Source organism: Miscanthus floridulus, chromosome 3, assembly GCF_019320115.1.
Source record: "Miscanthus floridulus cultivar M001 chromosome 3, ASM1932011v1, whole genome shotgun sequence".
Classification (NCBI taxonomy): domain Eukaryota; kingdom Viridiplantae; phylum Streptophyta; class Magnoliopsida; order Poales; family Poaceae; genus Miscanthus; species Miscanthus floridulus.
In genome coordinates this window covers 72,465,648-72,488,629 of record NC_089582.1, presented here as the reverse complement: position 1 = coordinate 72,488,629, position 22,982 = coordinate 72,465,648, and the positions used below count along the sequence as shown (strand labels likewise).

At 46.5% G+C, this 22,982-nt stretch overlaps 2 protein-coding genes across 9 annotated transcripts; both read left to right on the top strand.

Moving 5' to 3' along the window:
• The first annotated feature begins 2,145 nt into the window (after positions 1-2,145).
• LOC136545945 (probable WRKY transcription factor 47) lies at positions 2,146-3,338 on the top strand. The gene is made up of 2 exons (XM_066537906.1): positions 2,146-2,255; positions 2,364-3,338. Exons 1-2 carry the CDS (start codon positions 2,202-2,204, stop codon positions 3,312-3,314), a joined length of 1,005 nt encoding a protein of 334 aa, XP_066394003.1. The 5' UTR covers positions 2,146-2,201; the 3' UTR covers positions 3,315-3,338.
• Positions 3,339-6,393: 3,055 nt separating this feature from the next.
• LOC136541780 (SNF1-related protein kinase regulatory subunit gamma-1-like) lies at positions 6,394-21,474 on the top strand. Of its 8 annotated transcripts, none has more exons than XM_066533870.1 (8): positions 6,394-6,684; positions 7,317-7,391; positions 10,508-10,814; positions 19,235-19,396; positions 19,492-19,934; positions 20,274-20,540; positions 20,745-20,917; positions 21,001-21,474. In XM_066533870.1, the coding sequence occupies exons 3-8, from the start codon at positions 10,775-10,777 to the stop codon at positions 21,311-21,313; spliced, it is 1,398 nt and encodes a 465-aa protein (XP_066389967.1). In that variant the 5' UTR covers positions 6,394-6,684; positions 7,317-7,391; positions 10,508-10,774; the 3' UTR covers positions 21,314-21,474. The 8 variants fall into 8 exon arrangements, with proteins under 8 accessions (XP_066389967.1, XP_066389968.1, XP_066389965.1 ...); XM_066533871.1 differs by having other exon boundaries at positions 7,266-7,391; XM_066533868.1 differs by having other exon boundaries at positions 7,253-7,391.
• The last annotated feature ends 1,508 nt before the right edge of the window (positions 21,475-22,982 follow it).

The following is a 22,982-nucleotide window of genomic DNA, read 5'->3' as shown; positions in this document are numbered from 1 at the left end:
GCCCGTTGATAACAATGTGTATGGAATTTGACATTGGTCTTACCTTGTGTGACGGTTTGGACTTGTGGAACAAATTAGACTTGTAAATTATGTCTATTTAACGATGGATTGTATATATTCTTGTGAATTGGATTTGTAATGGTAGTTTATATAATGCTCTTGTGCTTGTGGTCAGATTTGAATTTTATATGCATATATATATATATATATATATATATATATATATGTGTGTGTTCTGGTCGAATTTAAATTGTAAATTTGATTTTTTTTTTGCAAAAAAATATACTATAAGGGCGGTTCTAGACTGAACCGCCTCTACAAATAGGTATTATAGGGGTAGCTGATACTACAGCCGCCCCTACAAATTGATTTTGTAGAGGCGGCTAGTGTTACCAGCCGACCCTACAAATCGATTTGTAGGGATGGCTGATAACATCAACCGCCTCTATAAATCGATTTGTAAGGACGGTCTGAAAATCGTCCCTACAAATACATGATTTGTAAAGATGGTATGGTAGGGACGGTTGGTCGAGCCGCCTCTACAAAGCCCCATCAGCCGCCCTTAGAAACCATTCATATAGTAGGGAGTGACAGGTGAAAGTAAAAGATGCGCAAAATTATTCCAGAGAAAGAATACACTCCTAGTTCTTTAGTAGAATTTCCGTATATAAAATAATCAAACCTACAGTAGAATACCAATTCGTACCCTGTACGGTGGAATGGTAAATCCACGGAATCTTGACGGGGAGAGACAAGTCAGAATTGCTTACCAGGAAGGAGGAACACACCGACCAGAAACTCAACCTGACCGGCAGTTTGGAAAGTTTTCATTTCACGGGAAAGAGGGAAGACGGGCATAGCATCTATAAAAAATAGTAATAATCGTGTAATGCATGATGCTACGCTATCCTTTCCTGTTCGTCAGCGCTTACTACTTGCACCTGTGCGGCCAAAAAGAAATGACGACTATAAGCTGATGATGAACTTTTCATGTCGGGACAAAGTCAAATTCAGAGGTGAAAAGGCCTCGATTCCTTGTACGGTCAGGGTTACAAGTCGTTCATCGTGACGTAAAACATTTTTGTGACGTAGACGGCACTGCTTTTATGTTTTTTCTACCGAAGAGATGAAGAGCATATCTATAGGTGGAAGTTGCGGACGAACAGACCTTTGTTACGTGCTCTACTCCAAAAAAATATACGACTATAGATTGCAGGTCAGTTAAAGTGGTCTATGTTTAACTAAGTTCCTAATAAATATTCATTTTCATGGCTTTAAATTAATTTATTATAAAAATACATTTCATAATTAATCTAATAATATTTATTTGATATCATAATATTAATATTTTTATTTATAATTGGTTAAACTTACACGGTACTAAAACTTGACATTGTGGCATTATTTGTGGGAGGAGTAGCTAGGAGTACAACATGCACGTGTGGCGCCGCCGACCGGGATTTCTAAATCTAAACCTTGTGCTGCTCGACCGGGAGGGAGAATATCAGTATATTGTTGTACCCAGATTTGGTCGATTATACGTGCCCTAACCCAGAGCAGTAGACCACGATTTACATCAACCATTATTTTACTCTTGACGACACGGGAAAATTCTTCGTGGCACCCCAACCGCAAATTGATATATTAAGACGAATTATTTATGTCCTCGTTTCACCATTTGAATGTCATGCGAAGAATTTGAATTTCTTGGCAACTTGCTGCCGGATCAGGACGGAGTTGAGGAAGACCACATGTCCACACGCAGTGCATGCAGGCGCGTGCGCGAGGACGAACCATCCCACCAGCACCAAGCGTGCCGCGGACACAAAGGAGAAAGCGTCAAGCCCCGATGACCAAAGCAGTCACGTCTCTAACGCCGAGATTAACGAACTAATCAATCGCTTAATAATAATTATACTAATGATGTTCGTTACCTTGCCGTGTTTTTGCACTTGTTCATCTCCCCTTTTTTTTTAACTCAGAGCAGCGTGGGTACAACTAGGAGTAGTTTAAGTCAGCTCTTTTTTTTTTGAAAGGGAGTTTAAGTCAGCTTTGACATTTTCAGGTAGTCGATAGGACCACACGGCACGGTTGTTCGACTGTCTGTCTATATATAGACAGACAAAAGAGCCTGCAGGTTGCATATGCAGAAAAGAGCAAAGCCACAGGAGAAGATAGAAAGTGCAAGGTTGCAAGCGTTCATGGAGCTCAAGACTTTTGTTTTCGAGGAGCTGATGAGAGGCGCAGCTGACAACGTACGTAAAACTGACGTATCCTTTTTTTCCCTCATTTCTCTCTGCAACTCCTCGTACGAGTACTTTGCTTTGTTCATGTTACTGAAAAATATATATGCATGTGTCCAGATCAACTTGGGCGACGAACCGGCCGGGCCATTTCTGTCACTTAGCCTCGGGCCGGCGAACGCGATCGGCGCAAGTCTCCGCACGAGGGGAGGGGAGGCGATCAATGCAACACAGGCGCGACCGCACGCCAGAAACGCCGCCGCCGACGGGATCGGTTTGGCCCTCAGTTTGCGCTGCGACAGCGACGGCGGCGATGAGCCGGGCCGCGCCGTCGGCTCTGCTGGCACCAAGCGGCAGAGGGTGGTAATAGTAAGCGACGACAGCGGCAGAGGAAGCAAGAAGGCGCTGCTGCCGGCGCCGCCGCCGCTTCAGCAGCAGCAGCAGAGGCCCGACCGCGTCACCTTCAGGGCGCGGTGCAGCGCGGCCACGGTGAACGACGGGTGCCAGTGGCGGAAGTACGGGCAGAAGGTGTCCAAGGGCAACCCGTGCCCGCGCGCCTACTACCGCTGCACGGGCGCGCCTGACTGCCCCGTCAGGAAGAAGGTCCAGCGGTGCGCGCGCGACACGGCCGTGCTCGTCACCACGTACGACGGCGTCCACAACCACCCGCTCTCGCCCAACGCCGCCGCGATGGCATCCGCCGTGCTCGCGTCGTCGTCGTCCGCCGCCTCGGCGTCGTCTTCATCGTCACGGGATGCGGCAGGCACTGCTGCTACCGCCGCCGCTCTCCGCACCAGCTGCGACGGCGCGCCGCGGCTGGCCTTCCCCATCTCCGTGCTGCCACCGGCGCCGCAACGCTATTCGTCCAGCGGCGCCGTGACCATAGCCTGTCCGCCGCCGCCGACTGCGGCGTCGAGTCACGGCAACCTCGTCCCGATGGCTAACATCATGCAGAAGGCGGTCGGGGACCCCAACTTCCGCGCGGCGGTGATCGCCGCCGTCGCCAGCTACGTCGGCGAGCAGTGTGGGGGAAGAAATATTGACATCTTCACCTTGCCACCTCCCTGCTAACTGATGCATGGGCTCACAAATACTACTGCGTGAGGATAGGAAAAAAATGACTTTACATTTATCCCATTCGATTTAATTTGTTCTTTGATTACCAGTAACCTACTTCAGGTTGTAACACCATTATTTTCATTCGCGGTTCTCATATACGGTTCTGAATTAGTTTGTTTTGTAATTAATAACAATTCTTTTCCGATGGGAATTGGTTCATGTTGATATGACATGAATTAGCTGTAACATGATACTAGTACAATACAAGCCTTAATCTCCTTTGGCATTAATTTGCGTGATACCAATAACAGAAATACTATTTAGCAGGCGCCTGCTATTATGTTTGTCTATCAGTCAACTTCTTGGCGCATCGGATTTGCGATCAGTGGCAGGGGTTGATTGTATACTGGTGGGATCAGGCTGCTTTGTCTGTACCCGTTATAATCCAAGCTTCGCCTGAAGCAGAGACACTACTGCTAATAAATCGGTCATCTACCTCGGTGAATTCTATTTTAGATTTAAATTGGTTAGGTTATCTGTGGTGGAACAAATCTATGACTCAACATGGAAACTTACATTTATGGCTGATTTTTTTTCTAATGTTAGATGGTGTAGGCTATCTCTTGTAGCAGTGTCTTGTAATTCCTTTTTTCTTAATGAAATACTTACCGAGGCATGTTCGCAAAAAAATGGCGTGCTGTTTGACACCATGACGCATATTAGTCTCTGAGAGGTGCTTATAGAGATAGAATAAGTGTGCATGTGTACATGCATGGGTACGTGTTGTTTCTCACTTCATGGGCATAGGTCCTGTTCGCTTAGCTGAAAAGCCATGGCTAGAAGTATTGTTCACTGATTTGTTATGAGAGAAAATACTGTTCGTTTGTTAAAATAGTACGGCTCATAAGACAAACGAACATGGCCATATCTGAATTCTTCTCCTTGGATTGTTCTTAAATTTGTGTTGAAGGCAAGCTCCTCCTCAATTGTTATGGATGACAAATATTCAGATGACTCAAGATTTTGGTTTAGGTTGGGTTGTAGGAGGGGATTTTTCAATAGTAGCATCCGCCTTACTTCCCCCATTTTAAATTATAAAACATTTTGACTTTTCTATCTAGATACATAACTTTTGTTATACACTTAGATATACAATATGTCTAGTAGATACATAATAATAGCAATATCTCAAAAAAGTCAAAACCTTCTTAGTAAAATACGCGTGAAGTCGTGTTCTTGAAAAAAAAGTCAAAACATCTTAGGATGCATTTTGTTCAAGGACGAAGTTGGATGGGATATGACGATCCATGGATATTAGGAGAAGTATATCCATGATGCACGTTTGGTTGGATGGATGAGATGAGTCATTTTTCTGTTTGGTTAGATGGACGAAAGTGGATGTGATGAGAATAGTTGACTAATTATATATATTATTTAAAAATAATAACAACTTATTAGACACTAATACTATTTTTTCATGATAATCACTAATTTAAAATAAAATATGTTAATTAGCACCACTAATATTCTAATTAGCACACAAAACATGCACTAATCGACATATTAGCACTTATCAGAACTAATCCTACCATCATAATTATTAAGTAATAATACAACATACTAACAATCTTTAAATTATTTATTAATGATAAAGATTAGAAGACATAAATAAGCTAGTTTATCAGATTTTTCAACCACAAAATCCAGCATCTAGGAGGAATATTCTCTATCCATGGATTTTCTTATCCCACTGATCTACCAACCAAACACACCTCATTCATGGATGGTTTCATCCCATCCATATAGATCCAAGCAACTAAATACACCCTTATAGATTGAAATGGAGGGAGTAGAAGAAGAAAACCTGTGTGGCAGGTTGGTTGGTTTTGGTGGGACGGTATGCTATTAGCAATCGGGAGATGGGAATGGGATGCCCCCGGGCATGGTGTGGTGAAGGACCAGTGGATTGGATGGTGGCAGGATAGAGGTGCCACTAAGTCAACCTATCGATGGTAGGCAATGACCAGGGACAGGGAGCCACCAAATACAAAGGGAAAAAAATCCAAATTACTCCCCTCAAGTTTGACATATGTCTAGATTACCCCCTAAACTTACATTTGATTCAATTTACTCCCTTCAAGTATTTCAGTTGATCTAGTTTACCCCTTAACATGGTTTGTTATTTTTGTTTTTCCACATATTAGTTGAGTCTTAATATCAACTTTTTGTGATATGATAGAGAACATCATAAGTTATGTTAGAAAAATATATCTTAACTTTTTGCCACTATTTTGATAGCTTAGGAAATTTAATAATAAATTAACACGGGAGGTACAATATCGTATAAAACATAATGATGAAAAATTCATAGTGCATTTTTCTAATACAAAATACAATGTCCTCTATCACCTTACAAAATTTAAAACTAAAATATAATTTGTACATAGAGACACAAAAAAAAAATCTTTTGAAGGTGTTAGTTGGACCAACCTAAATAGTTGGAGGGAGTAAATTGAACCAAATGTTAGTTTGGGGTTATTTGGACATAGGCCAAGCTTGGAGGGAGTAATATGGACTTTTTCCAATACAACGAAGGAAGACAATGACAATGCCAAGAGCCCATGAACAATAGTGTTGTGAAGAAGTTCAATTGAGGAAATGAAGGGAGGAAATGCCGGCGGCTCATCGGTGTTCCTACTAGGAGAGGAGGAAGAATTGATCAAAAAAAAAAGGAGAGGAGGAAGAATTGATCAAAAAAAAAAGGAGAGGAGGAAGAAACAAGGATACGATCGTTATGAATTTGAAAATGTCAAATGGCTAGGTAAAGTTCACGATTAATCAAAGGCAACTCGAACTGGCAAATGAGCTTTTTCTGGCCAAACTACGCCGGGAGATGATACTCCACTTCTAGTCTCATTTCCATTTCTTTTAGAAAAAAAAATAGCGGTCGAATAATCAAATTAGGCTTCGTTTGCTGGGCCAGGTCAATGGTGGGATCATAAGCCTGTTTTTTCATGATAAGTCCGGCCCAGCAGTGAAGGGAAAGTATAGACGAAGGAATTCTCTATCCTGCTTACGTAGGCCCCACCCAGCGTACACGTGGTGCGGTCGCCTCTCGCCATCTCTCGCGTTCGGCGACTCCAGTCGCGCCTCCCCTGCCTTCCCTCTCCTCCGGGCTCCGGGCGCCTTTGCCCCTGGATTTGGAACCAAGAAAGAAACCTGCCGCCCACCGTTTCCGATTTCCCATCGCCGTCCAAGAACCGGAGGCACGGGAACAGGGATCGCAGATCCGCCAAAATCACACCTCCTAGTTCTTCCTCCGTCCCAATCTCTTCCCGGGCCAGGGAGGCGGCGCTACTTGGTTCCTGCATCCGAGCCCAAGGTGAATCAAACTTATCCATCTTCTTGTAGGAGTCACTGAACCCACTACGCCGATTCATCTGATTCCATGTGTAGGAAAGTCGATGGAGTTTTTGTCCATGCGTAGGAAAGTCGATGGAGTTTTTGTTTGTGTGGTTTGGGATGATATAGATAGATGAATTCAAGTTCAAATCATGCCTATAGGATGTTTGTTGTAATGCCCAATAGGGATGTCACTCTGTTGTTTTGAGAGGATACCTAATTAGAGACTAAACTGTGCGTGTAGTTCCTGCAATCAGAGTTACTTATATTTCATTAATTGGGTAATGGGTATTATTTATATATGCTGGCAAATACACCTGAGAATGGATGCACATCCAAAATCCGAACGTAGGAATCCAGCAGAATATGGACTAAACCAACGTCCCTAACCAGTCCAGCCCTTATAATTATTAGAAACGTCCAATCCAGTCCAGTCCAACTTCCACCAAAGTCCAATCCATCCAACACAATCCAACTAACTACGAGTCCCACGACGGCGAGCACGACAAGATGCTGCGCTTCTTCAACTGGTTCTACTTTTTCGTCAGCATCGGTGTGCAGGACAACGTGCTGGTGTACGTGCTGGCCGTCACGGTGCTGGTGTACGTGCAGGACAACTTTGGACTGGACTGTCGCCGGCACCGACGTCAAGGGGAAGGAGAAGCTGCCCCACAGCAAGGAATGCAGGTAACCCAAAACTGGCAAATGCAGAAACAAATATTTGCCCTTAAACATACCAGGCATTCTTCATTCATACATCACATGTCTGCTCATAAGTTGCAAGCAAATACAGCAAAAAACTTTAAAGCAACTGATATACCTTTTTTAACTTAATAACTGAAGCTAAAGCTGTATATGCTAATCAATACATCTTTTTGAGAAGCAAATCAGTAGCCATAGTATCTAACTTAAACAGAAGAATTTAAGCTGTAGATGCTAATCTGTATGAGTATGGGCAAGGTGTTCACTAAATCCTCACATCCACGCGGTGAGAAACTCGAGCAGTAGTCACTTCTGTCACAGTTCCTGCACCAAAAAAATGAGGTGTTCACAGGCACTCGCATTCCCAAAACATTTTTATTTTCACAGCAGTAACAAGATATGTAATCACAGAAACAGGTCATAACTAGACATATCATCAAATGTTAATTGCATATCAAAAAAATGTTTTACCATCTTCATTTTCATCATCTGATAGGTAGACTTTGAGCCAATCCTTTGCACATATGAGTGCTTCCACCGTTTCTGAACTTAGAGAATTGCGATGTTTGTCAATTATTATGCCAGCAGTGCTGAATGTCGATTCAGAGGCAACCGTTGACAATGGAATGGCCAAAAAGTCGTGAGCCATCTTAGCTAGTGTAGGATATTGATCTTGGTTTCTTTTCCACCACTTGAGCACATCAAATTCTTCACCCTCCCTTGAATGAACCAATGGATCATCTAGGTAAGTGTCAACTTCTGATCTTCTTGATCGATGAGGCCTTCGTTGATGCCTAAACATTGCAAATTCCAGCCCCAGCTTGCGTTTTCCAGATAACAAAGAAAGTGTACTTGCTGAACCACCCACTTCGGGCAATGAAGAAGCAGTACTCTGTGAACTCCTTTGCAGCATGCTCTCGTAATGAGAATAATACGCTTTAAACCAAGTAAGAGCAGCATTTGCTTTGCTATCAGCCACTTCCTCTCCATAAAATTTCATGAGACAATACCTCAAAAAGAATAACTTGTACCGTGGATCTAACAGCGACGCAACCAAAAGGATTTTGTTAGGTTCATCTCAATATTTGTCAAACTTTGACTTCATGTCATCAAACAAGACCTTCAAGAATTCATCACTCATGTTTTTTTTTTCATAGAGGAGTAGTTCCCTTATCCCCCAAACCTCTTCAACATACCTATGCGAACTAGGAGAATTATGTTGTGAGAAGACTTTGGTTGCATCAGCAAAATTTTTCAAAAAATTGCAAACTCTTTCTGCCAAGTTCCATTGCTCAAGGTTGGGTCCTTGAATGTTCTGCAGATTAGCATAGTGGGTCAAGGCATCCTTATACTGAAGAGCTTCTTCAAGCATGTCATAAGTAGAGTTCCACCTTGTAGGAACATCTAGGGTGAATCCCCTCTTAGGTCGAAGATTAAATTGGTGCGGAATGGTATTGAAAATCTGGAGCCGAGAGCTAGATGATGAAATATGCTTAATGACATTCCTAACAGGCTCAATGATATTCTGTATGGTTTCCATTCCATCTTGAGCAATCGAGTTCAGAATGTGAGCTGAACACCTCACATGAAGTTCAGCACCTTGAAAGGGCATACGTCTCCAAAGAGTGCCTTTTAGCTTTCGTACAGCTCCATCATTTGAGGTGGCATTATCTAGAGTAAAAGCTAAAGCTTTATTGGATAGATCCCACTCATAAGGCAGTCCATGATTTTACTATGAATTGCAGCAGCATTACGAGGATGAAGAACTTGTTTAAAATTGATGAGATGCTTGTGCAAATTCCACTCTTCATCTATAAAATGTGCAGTCAAACATATGTATCCAAGATTCTGAACTGAAGTCCACAAATCTGAAGTGAAGCTAACACAGGAATCTATATTGGAAAAACCACTTGCTATCTTTTTCTTCTCTTCTTGATACACTGACATGCAATCGCTCTTGAGTGTATGTCGACTATGAACTTCAAGGCTTGGATGGGCTGATTTCATCATTCTCTTAAAGAATCCATTTTCTATCTTTTTGAAGGAGATATTTGATGTGATCCAAAACTTGGTCATAAAATCCCTGACTATCTTTGGGTCCAATACAAAACTGCGAACATCTACACCAGGCACAACCTTTGGAAAAATCGAACTGTGATCTATATCTGGAGGAAGTTCTTTGCAGGCAGATGTAATATGGTTCCTTAGATGTGATATTCCAAAACCTTGATGATATGCCAGTTTTTATCTACAATGGATGCAGATGGCTTTTCCCTCATTTGGTAACTCTTCAAAATAGTTCCATACTGGAGATCTTCTCCTGCTTCTGCGGCCCAAATTCTGTACGGCTTCATCAGGACCCTCATCAAGTAGTGCCAAACTTTCACTATTAGGCATCCTTCCAGTTGACCTATAGAAAAGAAAAGTATGTGATCAGATCGCATAGTCGATATCCATTCCCAAAACAAAAGTGCTATGTTATGCAGGATTGCAGTTGGAAGCTAACAATAAAACCTGCATGCATATTATTCAGAGGGTACTAACAATAAAAACTGTTTGGTATATATAAAATGCAATAACTGGAACCACAAAGAATTTCATGCTACAAGTTACTAAAAGAACTATGGCTATACACTCCCTTGTTGCCCTGTTTGGTATATATAAAACCTGCCAGGCATCTCTTTGCCAGTCCAGCAAAGAACCCACATACATACACACCAGTACAGCAGGCATACTATAAGTCTATAACTAACCCATACCCAAACCGTACAAACCCAAACAAGGGATCAGGATAAAAAAGTTATATCCCTGACCTGCCACCTCTGTGTTTGCTGGTACTCTAAACCAAAATTTAATTTCTTCATTTATTAGTCACCGTAAACAAACTTCAATTCTTTCACTTCAGTCTGCGACTCCTTTCTTGATTTTATCAGTACTTGATTCTGAGTTTAGTGATTACAAAAAAAGTATTTTCCATGTCAATATCTTGGCACAAATCAGTTGCGCTGAACTGAACAGATGATCAAGAAGATTACATCATCCTACACTAATTTGGTAACCAGGCAAAAAGAAATAAGCTAAGATGTGTCACTCTTCTGCAGGCACAATCTGAGGCATTGATTGAAAGAATGAATCAACAGGAAAAAGAAGCCCTGCCTATCAAAGGCCACTTCTAACTGTGGATCATCTACAGATAACTTTGACCTTTACATAAATTTTTACAGATAACTTTACATACTAACCCCAATTTCTACTCTCTAGTTTTTTCCGCTGCATGCCAACTTCCAAGCAGACTAAAATTGAATGTAGTAAGAGGAAATGGATTGCTCAGGCGTTTCAATCTCTACATCAAGCAATCATTGTTGCACATGTCCACTATGATCCACAAGAAATCAACACTGGATACTGGTACTATGATTGACAAGAACTATGATATGGGGGGTAGGGGTACTTGAGGGCAGCAAGCATATTGTCGGGGACCTAATACCGGAGTACCCCGGAAGGTGGAACCAATAACCACCGAACGTGAAAAACTTCTGGACGCATAAGAGCGCCGTTTCATTCCTTGTTCGAATGACAGGAGTTTGGTTCCGCCTCGCCCGACGCCTTTTGAGATAGCTCTGCCTCGCCCGAGGGCTCAGGGTTAGTCTCCGTCTTGCCCGACGCCTTTGGGGCAGGCTCGGTCTCGCCCGAGGGCCGAGGGATAGACTCCGTCCCGCCCGACGCCTTTGAGGTGGCTCTGCCTCGCCCGAGGGCTCAGGGCTAGTCTCCGTCTCGCCCGACGCCTTTAGGGCGGGCTCGGTCTCGCCCGACGCCTTTAGGGAGGGCTCGGTCTCGCCCGAGGGCTGAGGGATAGATTCCGCCTCGCCCGACCCCGGAGGGGCAGGATCGGTCTCGCCCAAGAGATAGGGATTGGTCTCCGTTTCGCCCGACGGCAAGGAACGAGCCTTACCCTGCTCTATATCTAAAGACTGGATTCATCTCACCTGACAACTTTTCCCCGTTCCCTCGAGATGATAGGTACAGGGCAAGACAAGATGTTCGGGTCAACCATGGCTCCAAGGACCATACCCTGCGCCTAGGCAGGAAAAGTACTGCCAGGGGGTGACGGGACAGGTGCTTTAGACCCTTCCGGGCGCCGCAGAGCCCGAAAGGTTGTACAGGTGCGTGCTCCTCGCCCTATAGAGTTGTAGGCGCCGCCTTCAGCCCCGGGACACGGAACTCGACGAAGATATACGACAACCGCTACGCTCCAAGAAAGGATTTGCTATCTCCACGAATGACGGATTTTCCGTCACCACGCTATGGACCCGAGGGAGCGGCGCCCGCTTCCCGACCCCTCAGGTCCGCCAAGTCAGAAGGCCTTGACCACGGCGTTACGCCGGACCCCGACCCCTCGTCCCTCCGACGAAGACTCACAGGAACCAGAAGACGTGCGGAGCAAGGCTGGGAGAGGCTAATAAGTCAAAACCATTGTACTACAGCCCATACCCTGCGCAGGGCAGCGTTCTGTAATCAACCTGACATTCTACAGAGACATCGACAGTATTGTAGGCACTTATCTTCCTTCGCACTCATCAGGATAAAGAACGAGGCCGGGTAGACGTGAGCCACAAGATTAGGTAAAGCCCTCATCCTTGTAAAGACAGCCCCTTCATCTATAAAAGGGGATGCGCTTCTCCCATCAAAGGGACGGACTTGGGACCGAACAAGAACACACACCTACATACAGTCAAGCTGCTACGAAGCTCTTGACCTCCTTACAACCCTTCCATCAGAGACTTGGGATCAGTCCCTCTCTTTATCGTTTGTACCCCTTACTATAGACCGTTCACGGTGCTAATAACACGAGCAGCAACAAACTGGACGTAGGGACATTCGGCCCGAACCAGTATAAATCTTGTGTCCTTTAGCGCACCATTCAAACCTAACGCGCATTACTATAAATTTACTTACCGGTGCTCGTACGAAACACTGAAAGTTGGCGCGCCAGGTAGGGGACTTTGCGCGTTCCAGAAAAGGCCTCGGATGGCCACCCACGCAATCAGCTGGGCCCCGGGCGCACACGTGCGTTTCGGCGACCTAGATTTCATCATCACACTAGAAGGAGAGCTGGCGCTGACTCACATAGCTGCCCGGTCTCTCTCTTCCATCGACCTTAGCCGTCTTAGGCTTGATGCCCCGCTGGGCAACTCCCTTGAACCCCAGTCATCAAGGAAGGCCTCGCACAACGTCACCCTGTGTCCGGAAGGTCCCGTACGGAGCGCCCCGACAGCGTTTCCGTTCGGTCTCCGCAACGCTGCGGCGACCGCTGGCCACCTTCTAGCACTACGTGTAGTTCAGTCACCCACGGACATCGAGTTCGTGGGGGCGATTGAGCATGATACGGAGACCCTCTACGGGCTCCTCAACGAGGAGCCAGGATCGTTCTCCAGCTCGGATTCCAGTAGGGGGAGCCACCACCTTTCCCGGGAATGCTTCATGACGCAGACCCCTGAGGGTCACGTCGAAAGTGTCTCCAGGGAAGAGGTCACTCCTACGAACAACCCTGACGACAGATCCGGGGAAGAGACGACAGCCCCATCTCGCCTAAGGATGGAGCAGCTGAGGGCCCGTCAGCAAGAGATCGATGAGGCCGGGCAAAGGCTCGTCCGGGAGTACGTGGACATCAATCGCGAGATTGAACGCCGCAAAGACGGGGGCGCACACGTGCCACGGCCCGTACCGTACACCAAAGGATCCTCACCGACGATGGGACCCTTCCTCACTTTGCCGGAGCCAGCCAGAACATCGTCGCAGCAACCGCCTTGTTGCATGGCCTTCCGGAGGCCGCGACGTCCGAGTATCGCCGGGCCCACAGGGAGATTCGCATGTTGCTTGAGCGTGCGGCGGCGTAGTAGGCGGAAAGTTCGTTGTCTCGACGACGCGAACCCGACACCAACCAGCGCACGCCCTCAGTACGTCCCACCAGGGACGCGTCCGTTCACCAAACACCGCCAGCCGGCAGGCAGCCCTCCGCCGTCCCAGTACATCAACGCCTCGGCCATGGCCGCGACGTACGCAACATCATCGACGCTCTGAAACGCGCCCATGGCGACGATGGAGAGGCAGCACGCCACGGCTACCATCCCCGACGTGGCGGCCGCTACGACAGCAACGAAGACCGAAGCCCGAGCCTCGGCCTGCCAGGTCCTCAGGCCTTCGGTCGGCACATCCTCAATGCCGCGTTCCCCCTAAGGTATCGACCGCCTACCAATATCCCTAAATATTCTGGCGAAACAAATCCCGGGCTTTGGCTCTTGTCAGGCCGGTGGTGCGAGTGATGACAATTTCATTATTCGCAATCTCCCGCTGTTCTTGGCCAATTCGGCGCGAGCATGGCTGGAGCACCTACCGTCCAATGCTATTCAGAGTTGGGCGGATCTGACGGAGATCTTCGTGGGCAACTTCCAGGGCACGTGCAAACGTCCTGGAAACTCATGGGACCTCAAGAACTGCCGCCAGAAGGCCGATGAAACCCTTCGCGGGTACATTCGGCGCTTCTCTCGGCAGTGCAACGAGCTCCCTAACGTCGCCAACGCCGACGTGATAGGAGCCTTTCTGTCCGGAACAACCTGCGAATCCCTGGTCCACAAGTTAGGACGCAGGGGCCCGCAGACTACCAAGGAACTCCTGGACATCGCCACCAGTCACGCCTCTGGAGAGGAGGCGGTCGGAGCCATCTTTGATCGCTCCGACGGAAAGATGAGGCGGGACGAGGACGCCGGCGAAGGCGCCTCCAACAGTCCCGTCAAAAGGAAAAATAAGAAGCAACGGCGCGACAACTCGCTCGTGGTCGCTGCCGACCGCAAAGGTGGTCGGAAGCCCGCGGAGGGCACTCCGAACCACTTCGAGAAAATGCTCGAGGGGCCATGCCCAAACCACGCCTTCCCGGCCAAGCATCTATACAAGGATTGCGGCCTCATGCGCAAATACTTGGCCGGGGGCCTTAACAAAGGGGAGCAGGGGAAGGAACCTGTTCCCGCCACAGACGACGCAGAGAAGGACGACGCCTTCCCAACACCGACCGGCGCCCTCATGATCTTCGGAGGATCAACGGTCTACGACTCTAAGCGTCGCCAGAAGCTCGCGTGCCGCGAGGTCTATACAGCCGGACCGGCCATGCCAGCCTTCCTTCGGTGGTCGGAATCCGCCATAACCTTCGACCGGACCGACCATCCGGATGCCGTTCCACATCCGGGAAGGTACCCGCTTGTCGTCGATCCGATCGTCGGACCAAAGCGGCTCACGAAAGTACTGATGGACGGAAGCAGCGGCCTCAACATCATTTACGCCAAGACGCTCGACGAGATGGGCGTCGATCGAACGAACCTCCGCCCCATCCGAGCGCCTTTCCATGGCGTCGTGCCTGGTAGGCAAGCCGTGCCACTAGGGCAGATTGACCTGCCCGTCACTTTCGGGGATCGGTCCAATTACCAGACTGAGACCCTCACCTTCGACGTAGTGGGGTTCCTGGGGACTTTCCACGCCATTCTGGGACGACCATGCTACGCGAAGTTCATGGCCGTCCCCAATTATACGTACCTTAAGCTAAAGATGCCGGGCCCTCGCGGGGTCATCACCATTGGCACCTCCTTCCAGCGCGCTTATGAGTGCGAGGTCGAATGCTGCGGACACGCATCCGCAGTCATCGCCTCCAAAGAACTCACCACCCTCAGGGAAGAGGTCGTTGAAGAGGCACCCGACGCAAAGAAATCAACCGGGTCGTTTGAATCAGCAGAAGGCTCCAGGGAGGTCCTCTTGAACCCCAGCAGCTCCACAACAACAACAAAACAACAACAAAGCCTTTAAGTCCCAAACAAGTTGGGGTAGGCTAGAGTTGAAACCCATCAGAAACAATCAAGGTTCAGGCACGTGAATAGCTGTCTTCCAAGCACTCCTATCTAAGGCTAAGTCTTTGGGTATATTCCATCCTTTCAAGTCTCCTTTTATTGCCTCTACCCAAGTCAACTTCGGTCTTCCTCTGCCTCTCTTCACGTTACTATCCTAGCTTAGGATTCCACTACGCACCGGTGCCTCTGGAGGTCTCCGTTGCACATGTCCAAACCATCTCAACCGGTGTTGGACAAGCTTTTCTTCAATTGGCGCTACCCCTAATCTATCACATATATCATCGTTCCGAACTCGATCCCTTCTTGTATGACCGCAAATCCAACGCAACATACGCATTTCCGCGACACTTAGCTGTTGAACATGTCGTCTTTTCGTAGGCCAACATTCTGCACCATACAACATAGCAGGTCTAATCGCCGTCCTATAAAACTTGCCTTTTAGCTTCTGTGGTACCCTTTTGTCATATAGGACACCAGACGCTTGCCGCCACTTCATCCACCCTGCTTTGATTCTATGGCTAACATCTTCATCAATATCCCCGTCCCTCTGTAGCATTGATCCTAAATATCGAAAGGTATCCTTCTTAGGCACTACTTGACCTTCCAAACTAACATCTTCCTCCTCCTGAGTAGTAGTGCCGAAGTCACATCTCATATACTCAGTTTTAGTTCTACTGAGTCTAAAACCTTTGGACTCCAAAGTCTCCCGCCATAACTCCAGTTTCTGATTCACTCCTGTCCTTCTTTCATCAACTAGCACTACATCGTCCGCGAAAAGCATACACCAAGGGATGTCTCCTTGTATGTCCCTTGTGACCTCATCCATCACTAGAGCAAACAAATAAGGGCTCAAAGCTGACCCTTGATGTAGTCCTATCCTAATCGGGAAGTCATCTGTATCTCCATCACTTGTTCAAACTCTAGTCACAATATTGTTGTACATGTTCTTAATGAGCCCGACGTACTTCGTTGGGACTTTATGTTTGTCCAAAGCCCACCACATAACATTCCTTGTTATTTTATCATAAGCCTTCTCCAAGTCAATAAAAACCATGTGTAGGTCCTTCTTCTTCTCTCTATACCGCTCCATAACTTGTCTTATTAAGAAAATAGCTTCCATGGTTGACCTTCCGGGCATGAAACCAAATTGGTTCATAGAGACCCGCGTTATTGCTCTCAAGCGATGCTCGATAACTCTCTCCCATAGCTTCATAGTATGGCTCATCAACTTAATTCCTCGGTAATTAGTACAACTTTGAATATCCCCTTTATTCTTATAGATCGGTACCAATATACTTCTCCTCCACTCATCAGACATCTTGTTCGATCGAAAAATATGGTTGAACAGTTTGGTTAGCCATACTATAGCTATGTCCCCAAGGCATCTCCACACCTCGATTGGGATACCATCCGGTCCCATCGCCTTACCTCCTTTCATCCTTTTCAATGCCTCTCTGACCTCAGATTCTTGGATTCTCCGCATAAAGCGCCTATTGGTGTCATCAAAAGAGTCATCCAACTGAAAGGTTGTGTCCATATTCTCACCATTGAACAATTTGTCAAAATACTCTTGCCATCGATGTCGGATCTCATCCTCCTTCACCAAGAGATGCTCCCTTTCATCCTTAATCCACTTAACTTGGTTAAAGTCCCGTGTCTTTCTCTCACGAACCCTAGCCATCCTATAAATATCCTTCTCTCCTTCCTTTGTACTCAAATGTTGGTAAAGATCCTCGTACGCTCTACTCTTTGCCACACTTACAGCTCGCTTTGCAGTCTTCTTTGCCACCTTGTACTTCTCTATGTTGTCCACACTCCTGTCATGGTACAAGCGTCTATAGCATTCTTTCTTCTCCTTAATAGCCCTGTATATTTCATCAACGAGGTGTTATCTGACTCCAAAACCCGCTACTCCCAAATCCAGAAACTCCTCTACACCGTCCTCATCACCAAAAGGAAGCTACGCCACTACTTCGAGTCACACCCCGTGACAGTAGTGACGTCATTCCCCCTCAGCGAGGTCGTCCGTAGCCATGACGCTACGGGAAGAACCGCAAAGTGGGCACTCGAGCTGATGGATTAGGGCATTTCTTATGCCCCCCGAACAGCAATCAAATCTCAGGTACTAGCTGACTTCATCGTGGAGTGGACCGAGGTCCAGATGCCACCAGCGGCCGTCGATCAAGAGTACTGGACAATGTACTTCGACGGATCACTGATGAAGAAGGGCGCCGGAGCAGGACTAGTTTTTGTATCTCCCCTCGGGGTCCACATGAGGTACATGGTTCGGCTCCATTTCCCCTCATCAAACAATACTGCAGAATACGAAGCGCTCGTCAACGGCCTACGAATCGCCATCGAGCTGGATATCCGACACCTCGACGTCAGGGGTGACTCTCAGCTGGTCGTCAACCAGGTCATGAAAGAGTCATGCTGTCACGACACCAAGATGGAGGCTTACTGTCAAGAAGTCCGACGGCTGGAGGACAAGTTCGACGGCCTCGAACTCAATCACATCCCAAGGCGCCTCAACGAAGCAGCCGACACGCTTGCGAAAGCAGCATCCGGCCGAGAGCCAGTCCCGGCAAGCGTCTTTGCCAGCGACCAATACAAACCCTTGGTACGCTACACGGGGTCGGAACAAGCCAATGATGGCCCATCTAGTCCGACCCCAAGGGCCGATCCTCCAACTGCTCCGCTCGACCCCGAGGTCATGGAGCTTGAAGAGGACCCAGCAGCGGAGTCCGACCCTCCCGATGACTGGAGAACGCTTTACCTCGACTACCTCCTCCACGACATACTACCGGCAGACAAGACGGAAGGCCGACGGCTCGCACGACGCGCCAAGTCCTTCGTTCTTGTAGAGGGCGAACTCTACAAACGGAGTCACATCGGGATTCTGCAACTCTGTATCCTTGGCGAACAGGGAAAACTCCTGCTGGGCGACATCCACGGTGGAGTCTGCGGTCATCATGCCGCACCAAGAACTTTGGTTGGGAATGCATTCCGACAAGGTTTCTACTGGCCCACCGCAGTAGCCGATGCCGAGCAAATTGTACGCACCTGCGAAGGATGCCAGTATTACGCTCGGCAAACACACCTCCCGGCCCAGGCTCTCCAGATGATCCCCATCACGTGGCCCTTCGCGGTTTGGGGGCTCGACCTGGTTGGGCCGCTCAAAAAGGCGCCCGGGGGCTTCACCCACCTGCTTGTCACCATAGACAAGTTTACAAAATGGATTGAAGCTCGACCAATATCCATGATCAAATCCGAGCAAGCGGTGCTGTTCTTCCTCGACATCATCCATCGCTTTGGAGTACCGAACTCCATTATCACAGACAACGGCACGCAGTTCAGCGGCAGGAAATTCGTTCGATTCTGTGATGAACAACACATCCGAATCGATTGGGCAGCCGTCGCACACCCCCGGACGAACGGGCAGGTTGAGCGCGCAAACGGCATGCTCCTTCAAGGCCTCAAACACAGAATTTTCAACCGGTTGAACAAGTTCGGCGCGCGCTGGCTCGCTGAGCTCCCGGCCGTACTCTGGAGCCTTCAAGGCCACGGTGCAGCACTGATGGAGCTGGCCGCGAGAGTGCCCACCCTGCGACAGCCGCCGCCGTGGCGGCAAATTCGCTGGCTGCCCCGAACAGGAACAGATGTCCAATAGAACTTGGATTACCCTGTTTTATTTATCCGACATAACCAAAAGGTATTGGATGTAAAGGGAATGGATGTCTTTTATCCAACTGAGTCCAAATCCAACAAAGTCCAGGTGCCAAAGTCCAACTGGATTTTGGAGTAAAGCCAATCCATTCTCAGGTGTACTGGCAAACCTTATCTTGATATTGCCTGCCCTGCATGTGTGATGTGTTAGTTGGTTACAGTGTAGATAGACGATGTCTGTTTGATTAATTCTTCAACAATTTCTTGTAGACATGGATCAGCCCGAGGAAAACCCTGAATTCCCAAGCTGTGATGCCTACTTTGAAGCTATCCAGTCCAAGAAGAAGTTGCCACTGTCTTTGCAAGAATCGCTAACTGCTGCCTTTGCTCAGATTCCAGTCTCATCCTTCCCCGATGTTCCAACTGGTCGAGGTACACCCTGTTGCAAAACAAAACTACTCAAATTGTTTTGATGTGTTTCATCTCCTTTATTGTACATTTTGTAATCCTCAATGTTTTTTATGCAGTAATTGAAATTCCTGGTGATACTTCTGTCCTTGACGCTGTAAGGACTCTCTCTGAACAGAACATAAGGGCAGCACCAGTGCTGAATCCAGAACCTGGGGTTCCTACTGATTGGCAGGGGAGGTACCTTGGTGTCATCGATTACTCAGCAATCATCCGTTGGGTACTAGAAAATGCTGAGCTTGCTGCTGTTGCACTCTCAGCTGCATCAGCAACTGTGGCTGGAGTTGGCATGGGTGCTGTTGGTGCGGTTGGGGTGGCAGCTTTGGGTGCAACTGGCCCAGCTGCTGTAGCTGGCTTAACTGCAGCCGCAATGGGGGCTGCTGTTGCTGGTGGATTAACTGCTGAAAAGGTTGTGGCGAAGGATGGGCTGACTGCTGCAGATCATTTAGGGGAGGATTTCTACAAAGTTTTGCTTCAGCAGGAACCTTTCAGATCAACAACAGTAAGCCATGGCCCTGGCCTGAACAGTTATGCGTGTAACCACTGAATGAATAAATAGTAACTCTTCTTTTGTTAGCATTGATCAAATTTAAGAATCCATCCACTCAAAGGAACACACTTGACCTAATGTTTTTCTGTGTAGCTAAACTGAAGTTTGGTTACCCTAGGGTTGAACTATATATTGCAACCGTTGCCCCATGGTTTAAAGTTTAGACGTATCTTGCCTTTTTTTTATTGTTATTACCTGCAATGTGTTTTGTTGATAAGATTCAAGTTGGTTCAGACCCTTTTATTCTAGTTAAATATTGAATGATGATCATCTGTTCTTTTACTACTGCAGGTTCGATCGATTGTAGAGTCATACCACTGGTCTCCTTTCGTCCCCATTACACTGGACAGTTCCATGCTGACTGTACTTCTGTTGCTCTCTAAGTACAGATTGAGAAATGTCCCTGTGATTGAGCCCGAAAAACCTATCATCAAGAACTTCATTACTCAGGCTGGTGTTGTCAAAGGACTGCAGCAATGTAAAGGAAGGGACTGGTTTGACTACATTTCTGCACTTCCTCTTTCAGACTTAGGACTTCCATTTATGTCCATTGATGAGGTTATTTTTGTCTCCCTCTTATTGCTACTTCAGTTGAATTCCACCCTTTTAATAGAAGAGTCAGTCCCCTATGTTCTATGATATTCTGATTAATTTACTTGCGCAACCTTCAAAGCACTACATTATAGAGTTCCTTATGTGTTTGCCTCTTCAATAGACACTGGTAAATGTTGATATGACAATTTTGTGTGTTTTTTTTTTCAGGTTATCACCGTCAACAGTGATGATCTAATCTTAGAAGCTTTCAAGTGCATGAAGGATAACAAGATTGGTGGTGTACCAGTAGTAGAAGGCCCCAAAAGAAAACTTGTGGGCAGTGTTAGCATAAGGGACATCCGCTTTCTGTTGCTTAGACCCGACTTATTTTCAAATTTCAGGTATCAAGCTATCTTATAGTGTGCGTCCCTGCGTTCTTTTTTTATAATGTATCCCTTATGTCTTAATGGTTTCTTGCATACAGGCAACTTACGGTCATTGAATTCATGAGGACTCTAGGCTCCACTCTTCCTGATTCAGGGAACAATTGCCTGGTGAAGCCACCACCCACCTGCACTCCTGACGCTTCCCTTGGTAGTGTTATTGACAGCATTGCATCAAGAATAACCCACAGGATATATGTAGTGGTTGATGACCTTGAGGTTCTCGGTGTTGTGACTCTGCGTGATGTGATCTCATGCTTTATCCACGAGCCACCCGGTTATTGCGACAGCTATTTGACTCCGTCAATGGAGAAGCTTGAGGGTAAAGGGGTCGGATCAGTGGAGAAATGTTGAGCTTTTCTTTAGCGGGAATGTTGAATAACAGGTGAGTATGTGAGGAAGGCTTATTTAGTTGGAATGGTGCATTCATGTCGTGTTAATCCAGCAAATTCTGTGTTAGATTAATTAAGAAGGCTTCTGTTATGTTAAATATATACTACGCCATTTCTTTGGAAGTTTGGATAGTTTGCTGATCAAATGCGTGGTAACCATTAGGAGGCGATCATTTACCCACGTTGCAGGCTCTGGATACACCTTACAGCAAAAAAAAAAAAAAAAAAAAAAAAAAAAAAACCACATCTGCTTAGCCACCGTACACTCCAAGGGAAGTCAAAGCAACAGCACAGGGAACTTGACGCCTTCACTTCTAAAGAACTCAGTTATCAACGTCCAGGAAGGAAACCTCGTGCAGGGACAGCATGTTCATCAAAACCACCATCTCCTAGTTCGCTGTAGATGAACCCATCGAGAAACCTTGGAGGAAAGCGTATCATCTTGATATAAGAACTTGCCATTCTTCTTATACCCATTTATGTTTTCTGAAGTCTGCCAAAATCTGTTATCTGCCAGCCGAGCATTCCCATCCCAACAATGTTCAGCAACAAACTCTATTCCAGCGAGCATCCTGAAAGCAAAGATCAATTCTATTATGAATGAAGAATTTTTGGTTGCTATATAAGTCGAGGACTACCAGGATCAAAACTTCCCTCCTAACTCAACATCCAAATTTTCCAATTAGTAGAAAGAACTAGCCACATCTGCTTAGCCACCGTACACTCCAAGAAGAGATGTTGACTAGTTTTTTTTTCACATCAAAACAAATAGCTAACATTATCGATGAAAAGCACCTAGGCCTCTACGGTTTTGACGATTAATGACGATACAACCATTTGTGGCTAACGTGTATTTGTAACGGCATTATTTAGTGATGTCACAATAATGCATATAAACTGAGCTCTTATGGTTTCCATGCTCTTAATTAATTATGATTCTCGATCTTTTTTAAAAGATATACATTTAGGCTAAGGGTGAGGTAGTTTAAGTGTCGTTTGGTGTTGAAATACACCTAGAGTAGCTAGATTCTTATTTTCTCCTTTGGTCCTACAAAGAGAGGTATGTAGGGTAGCTTGATCTAAGTGAACCTACTAAGTGGATGTAGTGCACACTTGTGAAAACTAGCACATGTATTTCAAATGAAGCCGAGGATGGATGAAACCCAAAGCCAAACTCAAAGGAGTTGAATTGGAAGAGATTGCATTGCTTTTATAAACAGTGAAGCTCTACGTTGTCTACACTAGAGAAACCACTGGAGCTTTAGAACAGTAGTGCTTGGGTAGGGTTTGCTTTGACTATGCATGGCATAGTTCTGGTGTGGTCATCGGAGTGACACCACAGAGAGGACATGCAGTTCACTGAGAGGTGTAAAGGCACTGGAGATTACACCAAAGGTTAGTCATGGAGAGGGTGTAGTTTACAGAGCAGAAATAGTGTCATCGTAACTCTCTGCTGCAGCACAAAGTTTGTCCATACAACAATGGCTAGTTTGGAGTTGTGTCTAGTGGAAGCTACCAGAATTCTCCGATGTAGGATAGGATAAATCCGGTGCATTGTTTTCGGCTGACTAAAGTTCCAACAGCTAGTTTTTTTTTTTGTGCTTGGCCTATGTATTTGAGCACTATTGGGT

Bases quoted from the DNA above. Each gene is read 5' to 3' on its own strand.
- LOC136545945 (XM_066537906.1), top strand. From the start codon at position 2,202: ATGGAGCTCAAGACTTTTGTTTTCGAGGAGCTGATGAGAGGCGCAGCT. The intron at 2,256-2,363 runs GTACGTAAAACT...GCATGTGTCCAG, and splicing joins TGAGAGGCGCAGCTGACAAC to ATCAACTTGGGCGACGAACC.
- LOC136541780 (XM_066533869.1), top strand. From the start codon at position 10,775: ATGTCCACTATGATCCACAAGAAATCAACACTGGATACTG. The intron at 10,815-19,234 runs GTACTATGATTG...AATTTCTTGTAG, and splicing joins GAAATCAACACTGGATACTG to ACATGGATCAGCCCGAGGAA. The intron at 20,918-21,000 runs GTATCAAGCTAT...TCTTGCATACAG, and splicing joins GACTTATTTTCAAATTTCAG to GCAACTTACGGTCATTGAAT.